This window comes from Mytilus galloprovincialis, chromosome 10, assembly GCF_965363235.1.
Source record: "Mytilus galloprovincialis chromosome 10, xbMytGall1.hap1.1, whole genome shotgun sequence".
Taxonomy (NCBI): Eukaryota; Metazoa; Mollusca; class Bivalvia; order Mytilida; family Mytilidae; genus Mytilus; species Mytilus galloprovincialis.
The window spans coordinates 25,064,674-25,082,536 of NC_134847.1; the positions used below are offsets into that span (position 1 = coordinate 25,064,674).

A 17,863-nucleotide genomic window follows, 5' to 3' on the forward strand; every position below is an offset into this window, starting at 1 on the left:
ACGCACGTTACTTTTTGTAAAAAATAAAATGTACCTAGGATAAATTAAGTAGAAAATTATAATTATTATGTTTTTGTAGAAATGCAAATCGGAAAGGCCGTGCAATCATTTCACTGTCCTTTTTTATGTTTAAATACGACCAAAAGTGACATATCGTGTAGTTATTGGACCAGTTTTAAACAACTCTCGATCAGTCGAAAAGCTGTATTATTATCAGCACTGGGCACTCCGATTTAACCGTATAATGTGTGATTTTATCATTTAATTTATTTTAATAAATCTGTGTTATAGTTGGTTGATTTATGATATAAAATCTAGATTGATATTTCCAGAAAAAAATGACAATATTATCAGCTAGTCTACTAATTTTACTAGTAGCCGTCACCTTTACCGTGAGTGGAAAAAGATTGAGTAAGTATTTATTGCAAAATTAAATAGAATTATACAAGGAGTATAAATACACCGTTGAAAGTAACCATGCAATTTAAACATGTTATAGTCACTTAAAACGGCTCTGTACTTTTGTATCACGCTTCACAGAAAAAAAATGAAGCTTTCCGTTTGTTTTCCTATGCATTATTGAAAGGATGTTAACTAGAACACATGCAGACATTGTGCATTTTATTGGAAATTAAAACATAATTTTTAAATGCCTCGAGATTGTTTCCTGCCAATCAAAATTGCGAAATCTTATAAACATCTATATAACGTAAATATAAGATGACATTCATATTCAGCAAACTTATTTATGATTATGTGTTGTGTCTAACTCGGTTGTGTTGAAAACTCGAATGATTCATTTCTCGGTCCCGGTAAAATTCCCGTTTGAGCAATGGATACTTACCTCTAATGAGTTGAACTCGGTTGATTTATTTAAGTTGAGTAAACTTAACAGTCCCGTCGATTTAAAATTAATGTTAATTGACCCCGATGACTCGAAGTTTGAAAGTAAGAAATTTCTTAAGATGCAGAGTTATTGATGAACAATGCAAATCGGATGCATTTCTTTTGCAATCAAATCAATTTCAAAAAGATTAAATATACATAAGTTGATGTGGTATATAAAGGTACAAGTAGTATACCGCTGTTCAAAACTCACAAATCCATGGACAAAAAACAAAATCGGAGTAACAAACTAAAACTAAGGGAAACGCATTAAATATAAGAGGAGAACAACGACACAACATTGAATTGTAACACACACAGAAACGGACTAAACATTAGACAAAATCCTATGAGAATAACAAATATAACATCAAAACCAAATACATGAATTTAAGATAGATAAGTACCGTGACACGTCTTATAGTAATGTGAATTCACACTCAAAAATAAGAGAAAACACAAACGACACAACGGAAACACAACGCTATGAGTGCCGTTGAGACAACTCTCTATCCAAGTCACAATGTATAAAAAGTTAACAATTATAGGTCAAAGTACGGCCTTCGACACAGAGCCTCCGAGTCGGCTCACACCGAACAGCAAGCTATAACGGGCCCAAAAACGATTTGTGTTAAACAATTCGAACAGGAAACCCAACGGCGGTCTAATCTATGTAAAAAACTAGAAAAAAACGATGAACGCAACCAAAAAACGACAACCACTGAATACTTGTTTGTTAACAGTTGAAATGATATGTGTATGGTGACCGGTAATTAACACGTACCTTTGTTAATTGTCTAAGCGGAATTTTAATGTGTTGAACATAAATTTCGCCTGACATAAAACGAAACGAATTTAGATAACCCGAGACGAGATACAATGAATCGTTAGGAAAAAAATCATTGATGACAATAAATGAAAGTGTTAAGTCAATTATGACCAATTAATAATAATTTATTGCAAAGCAGACGACCCGCGATCATATAAGATATTTCTGAACTTGTTACGTTCATCGACCGATTTCATAATTAATGGTGACTGATCTCTGTAAATATTTGTGTATTGAACTTATTTGTGAATTCCTGTATCTGGCTTTGTGTGTTTAATTATTAACAGTGACCACAAAATATGGAAATTTAAAACACACTCATAAAGTGTTATATAAAAGAATGCACGCTGTTCAAAATATCTATGTTACTTAAATATCTTATCGTATTTCAGGGATTCAAAATGTATGTCGACACACTCGACCTCAGATGAGTCGAACCTCCGATAATTCAATTACTTTTGTCCAGTCCCTTTGACTTCGAGATAACGAGGTTCGACCATTTTAGTCATCAAGTTTGAATGATATTTATATAAACGCAATAGCTAAATATATGCATAAAATTAATTTGGCTGACAAAAAGTTGAACACACATACTTAAAACAAACGTTAAATTTGAATATGTCAAGAATGCAAAAACCAAATAACATGCCTATCTCTTTTTATTAGCTATAGGCATTACAATATTATGTCATTTTCAGGGTTTAAAGGAAAGAAAGATGTGGTATTTATTCTTGACTCGTCAGGCAGTGTTGGAAAGGCAGATTTTAAAGAAATGAAAAATTTTGCAAAGTATGAAACCTATCTTTACAAACTTGGGAAGAAAGCGACACAATTCGGCCTAGATGTATTTTCAACAACTGTGACGACAGAAATAAAACTGAAAGATAACAACAGATGTGGGAGCTGTCTCCGCAATGCAATAAATAGTGTTAATTATAAAGGAGGAAAAACAAACACATTTTTTGCATTAGACCATGCACGATTTAACAGCTTTTCAGCAAGCTATGGTATGTAAAAGTTTGTAATAAACATCATTAACCATATACATGTTTATCCTGTTGTAACTGCACCATATAGGTTTTTTTTGTATTTTTGTTTTAAGAAAAATGGATTAGATCAACAAAGGGAGAGGTGTGTAGGTATTTAAAAATGGTTTAATCCCAATCACATTTTCGTAGTAGTGGGTTATGGTTGTTAATGGTGTTAGGTGCACTGTGTGAGATTTTGTTTTAATTGAGTTCAGTCATCTCTATTTTATGTATTCTATACAAACCTTTAAAATCACTTAAATTTTAGGATTTGTGAATTTACATGCACTAATGGTTTATGAATTTGATGATGTATCAGGGTTAGGCCACATGCGTTTGGGCCATGGATGCTCTTTTCTGAAAAACAAATTGGGTTTGTTTTTTTTTTTTTTGGGGGGGGGGGATATTCTTTACTTTAATTTTCTTTATTTATTTCATGTGTGAGGGTTGTTATGCGAACAATGCTACAAGAACAATATATCATGCTCCTCTATTCCTAGTTTTCTAATAAGATATAAGAAGATACGATATTAGTGTCAATGAGACAACTCTTCACCCAAGTAACAATTTGTATAAGTAAACCATTAAACAATGAGTTTGACTATCCCTCTGGTATCTTTCGTCCCTCTTTTATAGGCCAAAGTATGGCCTTTCACACGGAGTCTTGACTAACACCGATCAGCAAGCTATAAAGAGCCCAACAAAATGCCTAGTACAAAACCATTCAAACAGGAAAACCAAAGGTCTAATCATTATGAAAACGAGAAACACTTATAAACCACATCAACAAACGACAACAACTAAACAACAGGTTCCTGACTGAGGACAGGTGAAAACACATGCAGCGGGTTTAAATACTTAAACAGGCGCCAACTTTTACCTTACCCCGAAATAATAGTGTAACATCAAAACATAGACACACTATAAACATATCAATTGAAATAGCTTAACTCAATCAAAGAACATATTAACAATAACAAGTAAACATACACTGAACGAATAAATCAATGACACAATGTAAACACAACATCAATAACATAAGGGATGGACAATTAAAGTAACAGTGAAATGTTATCAGAAAAACAACAATAAGCTTGAAGAAAAATCCGCCTTTTACAATTCTATTATACACAGGTAAATGAAAAACATTTTGTTGTAAGTATACAGTCCATATTGGGAAAGGAAATATTTTTATAAAAATAATTTTGATGTTCATAGTACAAAGAAGTGTGAAAATGGGGGATATTGAATTTCAAATATCGAATATTTGCTCGGCTACGGCATCTAGTATGTACCATATTTCAATTTAGACATACAAATAAGAAAATTTGTTTCAATTCAAAAATGTCTTACCATTTCGCTTCTTCCATGGTTGGTATGTACAATCACTTAGCTATCCAGAAATTACATGTTTTTTTTAATGGTAGATTTAATTTCGTAAAGCCCATTATTTTTTTTAGGTAGACGTCAAACGCGTACGCTTTCGAACACATCGGACTTCAATGCATTACATTAGGAGTCAAACAGCGCATGTGCTTAACGTCCACTTTCGTCATAATTTATATAAACTACCGTTATAATGTTTTATTGGATCAATAAGAGAAAGATATCATAGACGTCAAAATAAATTAAATATTAAAGAATATTTACTGATTTTTTTTAAAAACAAAAATATATAGAAATAAAATGAGGTCTTTGTCCCAAACGCCTGTGAATCAGATAGAAAGCATTCAATAAGTCTTATTCGGTATGTCATATTTGAGGAAAAGAAGGCGTGATTATGGTTACAAGATTTGGAAATTATTCGTCACAATCTGTGAAAAAGATATTACAAAACAGTTAACCAACAGGTGATGACGTGTAATTGTTATTAAGGGTGTACTTAGGTGAGGTGAAGGAATGTGTGATAGATGTTCGGACTCCTTGGTTTTTTCCTACGATACAGGAAAAATATTTTGCCCCATAACACCCATTTTTATTTTTCATATGATACTACAATAGCACATAAAAAGTCATTTACCAAAATTAAAGCAGATTATAGATTTCTTTTCTTTCGATTTGAGACCCACGCAATACGAATGCAACTATAAGGTAAAAGTCCGAGTCAGCCTTTTTCGACTATTGTTAAACTCAAATATCACGAAAAGGAGATCCATAACCCATCAATATATATTTTGCTAAATTGGTTCCTTAATTAATGCTCTTTCGACTTAAAGAATCTATTTTGAATCCTTGATTTCTTTTAATTTCACCCAAGTTCATCCTCAATTGATATAAACAAATCTTCAAACTAAAGTACATTGAGAGTGTTTACTCTTTTTCTTTAGCATTTATTAAAAAAATGCATTAAATTGGACATTATCCAAACCTTGTTCTTCAAAGTGTGCTTTCAAGTGTTCGGTTGACTTTTACGGTAGGGTAGAGGGAAGACTAATGATATGATAGTTTTAAGAAGTTCCTGTCATTAACTGTTTCAATTTTAAGACAATGAAAAGCTATTTGTTTTTCTTCAAATGGAAGAATTATTACACATGAAACCAAAATTGACAGAATACATGGTATTTAGTGGGTTTTTTTTAACGTTTATAACATAGTTATTTTCACGTCTGCTGACTTTAATTTAACCAGTTCATAAAATTCATTATAGGAGCTAGAACTGGAGTTCCTAAAGTCGCCATAGTCATGACTGACGGAAAATCTCAAGGTAAAGATAAAACTTGTGATTCAGCGAAAGACCTGCGAATTTCTGGAGTTACCATCATGGTGATCCCCATTGGCGACAAGGTTGATAAGAAAGAGATTGACTGTATGGCATCTAGCAAATCATTCATATTACCTGTAAAAAGTTTTGCTGGACTTAGGAACCGTGTGTTCAGAAATAGAATTGCAAAGAAAGTTTTTGCTGGTAACTTTATTTTATTTTTATTTTTTATTCATTCATTTATTACAGTTTCTTTCTTCTGTACATGTACAACAACGTATGAAAAGAAGAATGCACAAAAAATGCTACTTTGTGATAAAAGCCAGAGACTTTCAAATATCAAAAAAGTAGTAAACCACTTTTCATCATTTAAAACAAAGACGAGAAGACAAAAGGGGTAGCATGGGGATAATTAAAATCCATAAGACAAAGAATACCAGCATGATTTCAGTCATGCGTATTACTTTTTTTTATTGTTATTAAAACAAAGACTTTGTTTAGTCTCATTTCACAACAGATTGGCTAGAATGTGATTCAACCAAAAATAGTTGGGTTTTTTTTTTTTTTAATTTTCAATTCATGTTAAAATCTTATGGTATTTTAATTTTTAGTGAAACGTCCAGCCTCTATCGGTGTGCGTGGCAGTTCAGGATAAACAAACAGGTTCGTTTGTAAAAAAAAGTAGTATAAAATATGGGTTATAGATCAGTGAAACTGCAACACCACAACATAAATAACCAATCGAAATCTAGACATTTAATACTGAAAATTGTATAATTTTCATATTTTGTTGTACATCAACATCAAAATAAAAGGGGTGGTATGCAACTAATTACCTGCGACCAATAGCATAGTATAGATGTGCTCAATCCTAGTTCACCGTAAGGCATTCAAAAATGACCATAACTCATATCGTATAGAAAGTTAAAAAAAAATCCCTGACATGAGAAATGTAAAACAATTTAACAAGAAAACCAAACATTATGTAAATACAAAACAATAAACAGAAAACAAAAATGAGTTTATTTTCATATAAGCAAAGAACGAGAACCACTTATTTACACGGACCTGACTTGGGACAGGCACATACTGGCGGGGTTAAACATGTTTCCGGGAGCCCAACCCTCCTCATAACTTTAACAATATTGTAACAACAAGTCATTAAAACCAACAATAAAAATCAGTTGATAAGGGCTTGTCTTATCAAATTGATATACAAATCACAAAAACATTCACAAAAAGTCAAAAGATTCACCCAGCATTTCTTTTTAAATATCCTTGTAAAAAGTCGATAAAAAGAAATTTTTATGTGTGCTGTTTGCTGATTCACTTCCCTTGATTGACATACCAGTAGTTATATTGTACAATATGATTCGTCAACAGTTGTTCTGTAAAGACACATTGTCTACAGATATGACGTTATGCGTATACTTCTTGGTACAAAAATTGAAAATGATATTTTTCCGAAAAAGTCACAAAAATCTTTATTTTTTTCATCAAGCTAATAATGAACTGTTTATGTAGATTATATAAAGTAGATGAACATTTTTTTTGTATAATTTTTTTTTTTTCTTCATGAATTTACAAGTATCAACATATATTTATCTTGTGGCACAATAAGCAAGCAAATGAAATAAATAGGCATAATACGTATTCTATGAACTAATACTTCAAAATCTATGGATTAAATATAGTAATAACATTTTCATTCATATAGTAATAGTCGTGCAAGAAATATATGTAAAGATATATTGCAAATATCAATATTTATCAAAATAACTTTAATACTGGAAAGTATTAGTAAATAAAATACTTTTCTTTATATACATGAACGATATCGACAAGTGTTTGCAAATATTACACAAAACATTTATCAGCATTTACATTGGTCGTAAATGTTTTATAAACCGCGGTCTCTCAAAACTGCCCACACCTCTGTAAAACAGTTACGCAAATTTTAAACTTTGCATATATCTCCTATCTTGGAAAGTGCATGCAAATCTATGGCCTATCGTTACATATCTTTGGAGAATATCTAAAGCTATGGAAATAAAATAATTATCTTCAGCATATCTTTGACGACCTCCTAAATAATGTCAAAAAAATAATACATTTACATATACATTAGCAGGTCCGCAAATATACCTGGCAGAAAAGTAGTTACATTTGTCAAACATTTACACGACTGTCCAAATTGTTGTAAATCTGCCTTTTCGTGTAGTGCATACATATGGTATGGTATAACAGTGTACAAATAATTTCAAATGCTTATATACATACATGTACCAATTTAATCAATAACCTTAGCCCAGGGGTTCCAGTACAAGTTCTGTTCTTCCACACTTAAGTATTTTGAAGAAATATGTTTCTCTAAAATCAAGTTTTCTTTTATGTAATTTTGAAGACCTTTTATATTAGGTTTTATATCTTGCATCTTACATCTGTAAATAAAGTACTTCGTCAGTAATATAACTTTATTCTTAATAAAATTCAGTTTATAATTTTCATAAAGACCAAACATGACAATTTTCAAATTAAGTGGAATTTCGATAAGAACCTTATCGAAAATCCATGAATTAAGATTGGTCCAAATGTCGGCTACAATATGACAACCCCAAAGTAAATGTTCTATAGTCTCAGGCTCTTCCTTGCAAAATGTACACAAATTACAATTAAAAAGCTTCATTTTGAATAGTAAAGCATTTGTCCCATTAAATATAATGAATAATTCTATATTGAAACCAACATAACCTAGTGTTTTTTGAAACCTTGGTAACACACAAGTGCATTTTTTTCCAATTTTCTACAACTTTGTTAAGAATACCTTCCCATTTTTTTTTTTTCTGCTACAAAATTTGTAGGTAAAATTCCTTGATTTAAAATAGTATACAAGTCCATTGAGCCTTTTTCGGACTTGAAACAAATATCAATGTTAAAAGGTATAATAGCCTGATGTGTTTTTTTCCTCTTTCAGTGTTGATGTCTTGTAGCCACTTTTTTTTAGTGCTATGTAAGTCCATAAAACTGAAGAAACATGGGTTTGAAATTATACATAATTTCAAAATGTTCGTACGTTAATATATCTTCATGTTCATCTAACAGGTCATTTACAGTCCATACCCTATGATGTGCCCAATTTTTATAGTAAACGCTGACATTATCAATTTTAATATGTTCGTTATGCCATATAGATGTAGAAATGACTTCCTCAAAATAAAATGGATGTCTGAGTTTTGACATAGTTTTCCAGGCATGAAAAACTTCATCCCAAAATCTGTTTTTTTTTTATTTTTTAATAATTCCAAAATAAGCCAACTCTGTAAAATTTATATTTTGGGTGGAGGTAAATAATTGAATCCATTTCGATTTTGACTTAAATTATCTTCTAACCCAAGTAAGTTTTAACCCTTGTATAAAATTTCTCAAATTAATAATTTTTAGGCCCCTCGGAAGTATTCCTGACATAGAAGATCCCGCTTTATCTTGTCAGGCTTATCATCCCAAATGAATGAATAAATTTTACTATTAAGTTGACTTATCATATTATCATCTGGACCTGGGATGGACAGGAACAGATGATTAAATTTTGATATAATTAATGACTTTATAATTGTAATTTTACCAAACGGGGTAAGTGACTGTTTTGACCATTTTTGTAATTTTTTTTCTATTTCTTGTATTCGAGGAGCATAATACTCTGAATCGTCTATCGTAATACCCTTGATCTCATCACTGTTTCTTACTAAAATGCCTAATATTTCAGCACATAGTAAGAAAAGACAAGGAGACAAAGTATCACCCTGTCTACAGCCTCTCTCCACACAGAAAAAGTCTGACAGACAGCAGTTCTGGGTGACAGTAGATGTAATATCGTTATAAAATGTTTTTATCAAGTTCATAATAGAGTCTCCAAAATTAAAATACTTCAGTGTTTCAAAAAGAAAGACCCATGATATAGAGTCAAAGGCCTTCTCAAAATCAATGAGTAATAATATACCAGGGATATCATTTTCTTCTGTAAATTGTAAAATATCATCTATAAGTCTACAGTTCTCCCCAATAAATCTACCTAGGATAAAGCCTATTTGATCAGAATCAATAATACTATTTAAAACTGACTTTATCCTTTCAGCAATTCAACTAGAGGCTAGTTTGTTTGTTGAATTCAAAAGTGTAATTGGACGCCAATTTTTTAAGAACTGTTTTGACTTGCCTTCTTTAGAAATACATGTGATTACTACCTGCCTCTGTGTGACACACATTTCCCCTATCTGATATGAATAATTTATTGACCTCAAAACAAACGTTCCAATGTCTATCCAAAATACTTTGAAAAATTCTGCAGTAAAACCATCTGACCAAGGACTTATTATTTTTCATCCTTTTCAAAGCTTGTGTTTATTCAGCAAAAGAAATGTTACCTTCTAATGATTCTTTTTCGATATCATTTAATTTAGATGTCAAAGATGGTAATTCCCTTGATAGGTTTACTTTTTAAGGCATTCTTGTCTTTTGTAAAGTTCTCATAAAACATTTTTGATTGTTTTAAGATTTTTTTTTAAATTTTTTTTTACAGTATTTTCATCAGTAACTAGTCTTTTAATAGTTTTAGTGACAACGTTTTGTGTTTCTAAATTACAACAAAAATCTGTTGGCCTCTCTCCTTCTTCAATCCATTGGGTTCTTGACCTAACATATTGACCTTTAACCCTGTTCTGTCTGAAAATTCTAAGTTGACATTTGTTGGCTTCTATTTCATCAAGAGTGTCCTCTATACCTACCTTATTTTCTAAATTTTGTATCTCCTCAGTCAGTTGGATTTCCTGTTTTGTCCTTTCTCTTTTTATAAATGTTGAATAAGAAATAGTCTTACCTCTAATCTCAAGTAGAAGGGTCTCCAACAATAATTGATCATTAATTGAAAAATCAATATCTAAATTATCAATACTATGTAAAGCATCCCCTCTATGCACTGGCATTGTATATTGCTCAACTGTGTTAGTAATTTGTTGTGTTATTAGTTTTACATATTCAGGAACATGAAGGAGAGAGTTATTAAATTTCCAGAAGCCTCTGCCTTTTATAAATTCATTTATTTTTAAAGTCAAAATCACTGGTGATTGATCTGACCTGTAGCTGTTACCAATGTTTACTTCACAAATGTCATCTATAAGGCTTTCATAAATCAAAAAGAAATCTAATCTAGATTGTTTAAAAGGGTTTTTCCTTCTCCATGTAAACCTTTTAACCTCAGGGTATATTACTCTGAATGGGTCAACCAGATTGTTATATTCTTTAATTTCTAAAATTTTCTCTCTAGATCTTGGATTGTTTATACCTATATAGTTATGGGTATCAAGGTTGAAATTTTGAACAAGATTAGAGTCCCCAAAATAATACAGTGCTGATTTCCAAAGAAATCTATAATTTCTGTTAATTTGTCATAGAAGCAGGGAGTATCAATATTTGGCCCATAAACATTTATCCGAGTAAATCTCTTGTCTTTAATATTAAGATCCAATCCCATCAGATTGCCATCTTCATCTTTTTTAACTTTGTGTATTTTATGTCAAAATTATTTTTAAACAGTATAGCAACTCCTCTTTGTTTGAAGCAAATGAATTGAAAACACAATGGCCTTTCCATTGGTTTTTTATCAAAACTTCATCTTGTTCTATAAAGTGTGTATCCTGGAGACAATATATATTTAAATCTTTTGAATTAAGGTAATCAAAAATATCTCCCCGTTTTTCCTTCATGTGAAGTCCTTGACAATTATAGGACATTATTCTAATGTTTTTCCTTCCATCATGATATTTGTTCATCAACTGTGAAGTATAATATTTGTAAAACAAAGGAAAAAATAGTCCATGCGAGACATCAGGACTGATTTCATAATATTTCAGTTCCGGAAAAAAATATTCATATATATGCCAAATACCACAAATCCATGTTTTGTAATAAATATATACATAAAATAAACAAACAAAAAAGAAAAAGAAACACATTTAAAGTATATAACATGAAACAAAGATATTTTTGATCTTAATGTAGTTTTACATGTGTTCTAGGGGAGATAACTCAATTTGTTTATAGATCAAAATTAGGCCAGACTAAGTTGTGTACTGATCTCCATAAGAAAATGTACTACATCTCCATATTTAAACACCATTTCTTACAAACTTATAATTAATAAATTTGGTTTAGACATTAAATAATTGTTTAGACAAAAGAAAAGAGATCACGCAAGAAGCACCTTAAAACCACAAAATGTCCATTGTTTTGTGCTTCCTTATCTGATCTGGTCAGGTTTGTCTTACGTTTATATCACATCACTACAACATGTGAGGTGTCACTATGCATCTTCGGATTTAAATAAGCATACACAATTTGTCAATTTACTTTAATTGAGATCAAAAACGAAATATTAATTTTTAAAAGCTCATCTTAAGGTATAAATTTGTATCCCCTTTTGAGTATTGAACATGTTGAAGGTACAAAATGTTTTTTTTTTTTTCAATCTTAATGTTTTTTTTTAAGAAATATAGAGTCTTAAAGGTATAAAAAGCACCCTGCAAATCCTCCAATTGTTTATATATACACTTCTTATAAGGTGATCTTATAAATTCACACACATTGAAATAGACTAAAGCATGCATTTTCTCTAGATATATAAACACCAGAACACAAAATGCAGAACGAAAAAAGCAAAAAAAAAACTAAATCAAATTATAACATATAATACCTATATATGTAAGCCAAAGCATGCATGCATTTATTCAACATAACAATAAAAGCAAAGAAAAAAGGCTATATATCAAATGAAACTAGTCAAAAAAAAAGAAGAAAATAGAGCAAAAATAAAGAAATAAAACTTAAAATAAAATGTAAGCCAAATGAAAAAGCAACAATTTTTTTTCCATACCTACTACATTAACTATCAATCTAAAACCTGTGAATAGAAATCTAAACAATTCAAATTCTTGTTTCAATGTAATATATTATGTTTTCTAGCTAGAATTCTTTATTAAATTTATATCTTCTTATATTCTTAGTTAATTTATATACTCAATAGTCTTATATATATGACATTTTAGATGAAATTTTTTATGATTTTCAAAATGAAGGTCAAAAATCAAACTTATGTCAAGGCCAGCAAATGTAAAAAAAAAATGGCGTTTTTTGTAAGAAACAATTTGGTCTTACATGAAGTAGGATTTTATCCCATACAAGTAGCCTTAATCGATACAGAACCTCGGTTTGTACCAAGAAATGGCCTAAAAATAAGGAAGGTTAAATTTTGAAATATTTTAATGTTGTGTTTTAAGTTGTCTTTTATTGAATAATTAGTTACAATGTACCAATTAAGTTTCCAACATGTAAAACATACCTTGAAATTTCCAGACGAAAAGGCAAAAATATAAATAACAACAAAGCTCTTAATGTTTGTCATTCAACAGTATACGGATAAGAAAGTATAGCAAAAGTATTGATAATGATGTTTACAGAATAATTTTTCTAAAATATACTGGATTTAAGGAACCAATAACCATGAACAAACATGTGCATCCGGTGACTTTCCAAGTCCTCAGAGGGTGTGGATGGGGTTTGTAGAAAATTGGTTAATACGACATAAAAATTGGCCCTAACACTAAAGAATAGTAGAAAATAGACCACACAATTAACAAATTGGAAATAATGTGGTGCGAAAATATTAGAAAAGGGAATAACGGACAACAAATATAAAATCTAAACAATTCAAATTCTTGTTTCAATGTAATATATTATGTTTTCTAGCTAGAATTCTTTATTAAATTTATATCTTCTTATATTCTTAGTTAATTTATATACTCAATAGTCTTATATATATGACATTTTAGATGAAATTTTTTATGATTTTCAAAATGAAGGTCAAAAATCAAACTTATGTCAAGGCCAGCAAATGTAAAAAAAAATGGCGTTTTTTGTAAGAAACAATTTGGTCTTACATGAAGTAGGATTTTATCCCATACAAGTAGCCTTAATCGATACAGAACCTCGGTTTGTACCAAGAAATGGCCTAAAAATAAGGAAGGTTAAATTTTGAAATATTTTAATGTTGTGTTTTAAGTTGTCTTTTATTGAATAATTAGTTACAATGTACCAATTAAGTTTCCAACATGTAAAACATACCTTGAAATTTCCAGACGAAAAGGCAAAAATATAAATAACAACAAAGCTCTTAATGTTTGTCATTCAACAGTATACGGATAAGAAAGTATAGCAAAAGTATTGATAATGATGTTTACAGAATAATTTTTCTAAAATATACTGGATTTAAGGAACCAATAACCATGAACAAACATGTGCATCCGGTGACTTTCCAAGTCCTCAGAGGGTGTGGATGGGGTTTGTAGAAAATTGGTTAATACGACATAAAAATTGGCCCTAACACTAAAGAATAGTAGAAAATAGACCACACAATTAACAAATTGGAAATAATGTGGTGCGAAAATATTAGAAAAGGGAATAACGGACAACAAATATAAAATCTAAACAATTCAAATTCTTGTTTCAATGTAATATATTATGTTTTCTAGCTAGAATTCTTTATTAAATTTATATCTTCTTATATTCTTAGTTAATTTATATACTCAATAGTCTTATATATATGACATTTTAGATGAAATTTTTTATGATTTTCAAAATGAAGGTCAAAAATCAAACTTATGTCAAGGCCAGCAAATGTAAAAAAAAATGGCGTTTTTTGTAAGAAACAATTTGGTCTTACATGAAGTAGGATTTTATCCCATACAAGTAGCCTTAATCGATACAGAACCTCGGTTTCTACCAAGAAATGGCCTAAAAATAAGGTTAAATTTTGAAATATTTTAATGTTGTGTTTTAAGTTGTCTTTTATTGAATAATTAGTTACAATGTACCAATTAAGTTTCCAACATGTAAAACATACCTTGAAATTTCCAGACGAAAAGGCAAAAATATAAATAACAACAAAGCTCTTAATGTTTGTCATTCAACAGTATACGGATAAGAAAGTATAGCAAAAGTATTGATAATGATGTTTACAGAATAATTTTTCTAAAATATACTGGATTTAAGGAACCAATAACCATGAACAAACATGTGCATCCGGTGACTTTCCAAGTCCTCAGAGGGTGTGGATGGGGTTTGTAGAAAATTGGTTAATACGACATAAAAATTGGCCCTAACACTAAAGAATAGTAGAAAATAGACCACACAATTAACAAATTGGAAATAATGTGGTGCGAAAATATTAGAAAAGGGAATAACGGACAACAAATAAAAAATTAGAAAAAAAGTCTAAATATTTATTAAATTCAGAAATTAAGTACACCATCTCCAGACCCTCCCTTATGGCACTTGATACTCACAGTGTTAATCAAGCGTGAGAACACTCATTCTCATTCAAGTAATTCTATTAGACGAGTAGTTGTAAGTCGTAAGTTTGTAATATATTTTTACTAATAAGGGAGCCTATCCTTTTGAGTTCAATCCAATATTGTGTTTCATATCATTTTTCAATTATATACACATAAATCTACAACACTACATTATAAAATAAAGATATAAAATGAGCCAGTATATCTAGAATCATGACTATATTAGATCATTATAACAAATTAATTGCATATTTATATAGTACAGTATAATATATTTCTATTTTTATTTGAAAGAAGATAACCAACTTTGTCATAGCTACGAGTCATGATAATATCTGTGAATAAAAAAAAATTTCATCAAGGGAGAACAATCAACGTTAACATGCTTACATTCTTGGATTCCTTATATAAACAAGAAGATGTGGTAAGATTGCCAATGAGACAACTCTTCACAAGAGACCTAATGACACATAAAATAACATCTATAGGTCACCGTACGGCCTTCCACGATGAGCAAAGTCCATTACGCATAGTCAGCTATAAAAGACCCCGAAATGATAAATGTTAAACACTTCAAACTAGAAAAATAACAGCCTAATTTATGTATAAAAATAATGAACGAAAAATAAAATATGTAACATAGCAACAAACGTCAACCACTGAATTACAGGCTCCTGACTTTGGACAGGCACATACATACAGAATGTGGCGGGGTTAAACATGTTAGTGGGCGTCCAATTCTCCACATAGTCCTGGAACAGTGGTGCAACAGAATAATACAAGAACTTCACTAAACAATAAACAAAGAACGCATATGATCAAATGCAACATACAACAACCACTCAAATGCAGACTCCTATCTTAGACAGGCTTAGACTATTTGTTTTTGTATATCAGAGAGGTAATTAAGGGGAAACAGCTTACCCTGTCCGCATTAACTGAAAAAGCTAGCTTAATCCCTCACTTGTTTGACAGTCGCATAGATTTCTATTATATTGAAAAGGTAAAAGTGTTAAACATTGGAATTCAGCAAACAACATTGTGTTATAATCTTAATCACTATAAAAAAAATAGTGTGATGATGATTTTGTTAAGTGGTTCCAAACATTCCACTAAAATTTCAATATATTTAGAAAACGGATTCTGTATTCATTGTCCGAAAACCACAAAATTTACAATTTTTCAAACAAACAGGTACCATACCTCTTGAATGGTTGAACATGTTGAAGTGAAAACGACGAAAATCTAATTTTAAAAGTAGTGTCCTGAAAAAGACGAAAATCGATCTTATCATAAGAAAAACACAGAATATTTTTTAACAATCATAATGGTGAAAGTAAAGACGTCGAACATTTAAAGAAATATGTATTTAGTGGTTCAAAACATTAATGATTTGATTAGAATTTCAATCAATTTCATAAAGGGGTTTTCTATTTGTAATCCAGAAGCGAACAAAAATTTAAAAAATCCACCAATCAAGAAACATTTCTCTTGATTGATTAAAGTGAAAATGATTAAAATCCAACTTAATTTGAGGTGTCTTCGGTGGTCCAACACATTGTACAACATTTCAATCAATTTGATAAAAGAGCTTCCACGTTTATTATCGAGAAACCACAATTATTTTTGTTTAACAATCAAGTACTCTAAAACGGTGAAAGTGAAATCAAGAAAATAGAACTTATCCTGTTTTTAATGCTCAATCACATTGTATTAAAATTTCTTTTAATTTTAATTTCAAAAAGCATTTATCTTCTGGAAACAAAGGAATGAAGGACAGACATATATATGATATACCCCAACTCTGTCGATCGGAGGAGTCGAGCGGGGTATGAATAACTAGAATGTGGCTTCTCCCAAACATTTTGTTAAAAGAGTTGCAATTATCTTAAAAAATAAATAAATTAAATGCTTTGTCTTAATATTCTATATATTTATTACCTTTGGTTTACCTTTACAAATGACTCTTTTCTCGTTTGTATGGTTTTACATTTGTCATTTCGCGGCCTTTTATAGTTGACTAAGAGGTATGGGTTTTGCTCATTGTTGGAGGTGACCTATTGTTATTAACTTCTCTGGCATTTGGTCTATGGTTTAGAGTTGTCTCATTTGGCAACTACACCATATCTTCTTACTTTTATTAGTTGGTAAAATATAGTTTCTTTTTTACATTTTTCACAATAAAAACAAATACTACTATAACGTATACGTCTTCCTACACAGTGAAAACGGATGATTCCGGTTTTCAATGACCACTTTGTTATATTTTATATCATGCTGAAATCGACTTCAAATTTTGGGGGTAATAATTAAAGGCCAAACCCTTGTAAAATATTTAGTTGGTGATACAATACGCTTGCTCCCTGTTTACTTGTGAATATATCTGTAAATACATAATGTAATCATAATTTCCTAGGTAAGTAATTTAACATGAAATTCGTACAAAGTATGAGTGAGAAGTAATACATTATTCCGTTTAATGGACTACATTTATTTTAAAATATATATTTCAGATCAAATAGTAGCAGTATGATGAATTTATCCGTTGGAGAAAATGAAAATTATATTTATCAACGTATTGCTGAATTTGTATATGAAAATATTCAGTGCCTACTATCCCCTAATTTATCCCCTATTAATTTGAACACTGTATGTACATTTTTTGCTCCTTCTTAGTTCGTAATGTTCTACAATGATTATGACAATAAAGATATTAATTTAACATTGTTACTTTTATTAAAAAGTTAAAAAAGATTCACTGCAAATAAATCTCTCTCGTAATGCTAGTACGAATTTGAAATATTTCTTTTCTAAATTCATTAGTACAAAATGAATAAAACTCTAATACAGATTTGGTTCCTCGCTGTAACCTGATATTTTTTCTTGCAAAAACATGTATAATATTTAGTGTTGTCAATGGTTAACTGGTTAACCGTTCGAACGACCGAATACCGAATACCAAAAACGCTAACCGGTTAACCGGACTTTTTTCAATATTAATAGATTTGATATAAATTAG

The 17,863-nt window shown here is 30.3% G+C and overlaps 1 protein-coding gene across 1 annotated transcript; it reads left to right on the top strand.

Moving 5' to 3' along the window:
* Positions 1 to 307: 307 nt before the first annotated feature.
* Positions 308 to 17,566, top strand: LOC143049054 (von Willebrand factor A domain-containing protein 2-like). The gene is made up of 5 exons (XM_076222848.1): positions 308 to 411; positions 2,413 to 2,721; positions 5,390 to 5,647; positions 6,055 to 6,106; positions 17,358 to 17,566. Exons 1-4 carry the CDS (start codon positions 339 to 341, stop codon positions 6,096 to 6,098), a joined length of 684 nt encoding a protein of 227 aa, XP_076078963.1. The 5' UTR covers positions 308 to 338; the 3' UTR covers positions 6,099 to 6,106; positions 17,358 to 17,566.
* The last annotated feature ends 297 nt before the right edge of the window (positions 17,567 to 17,863 follow it).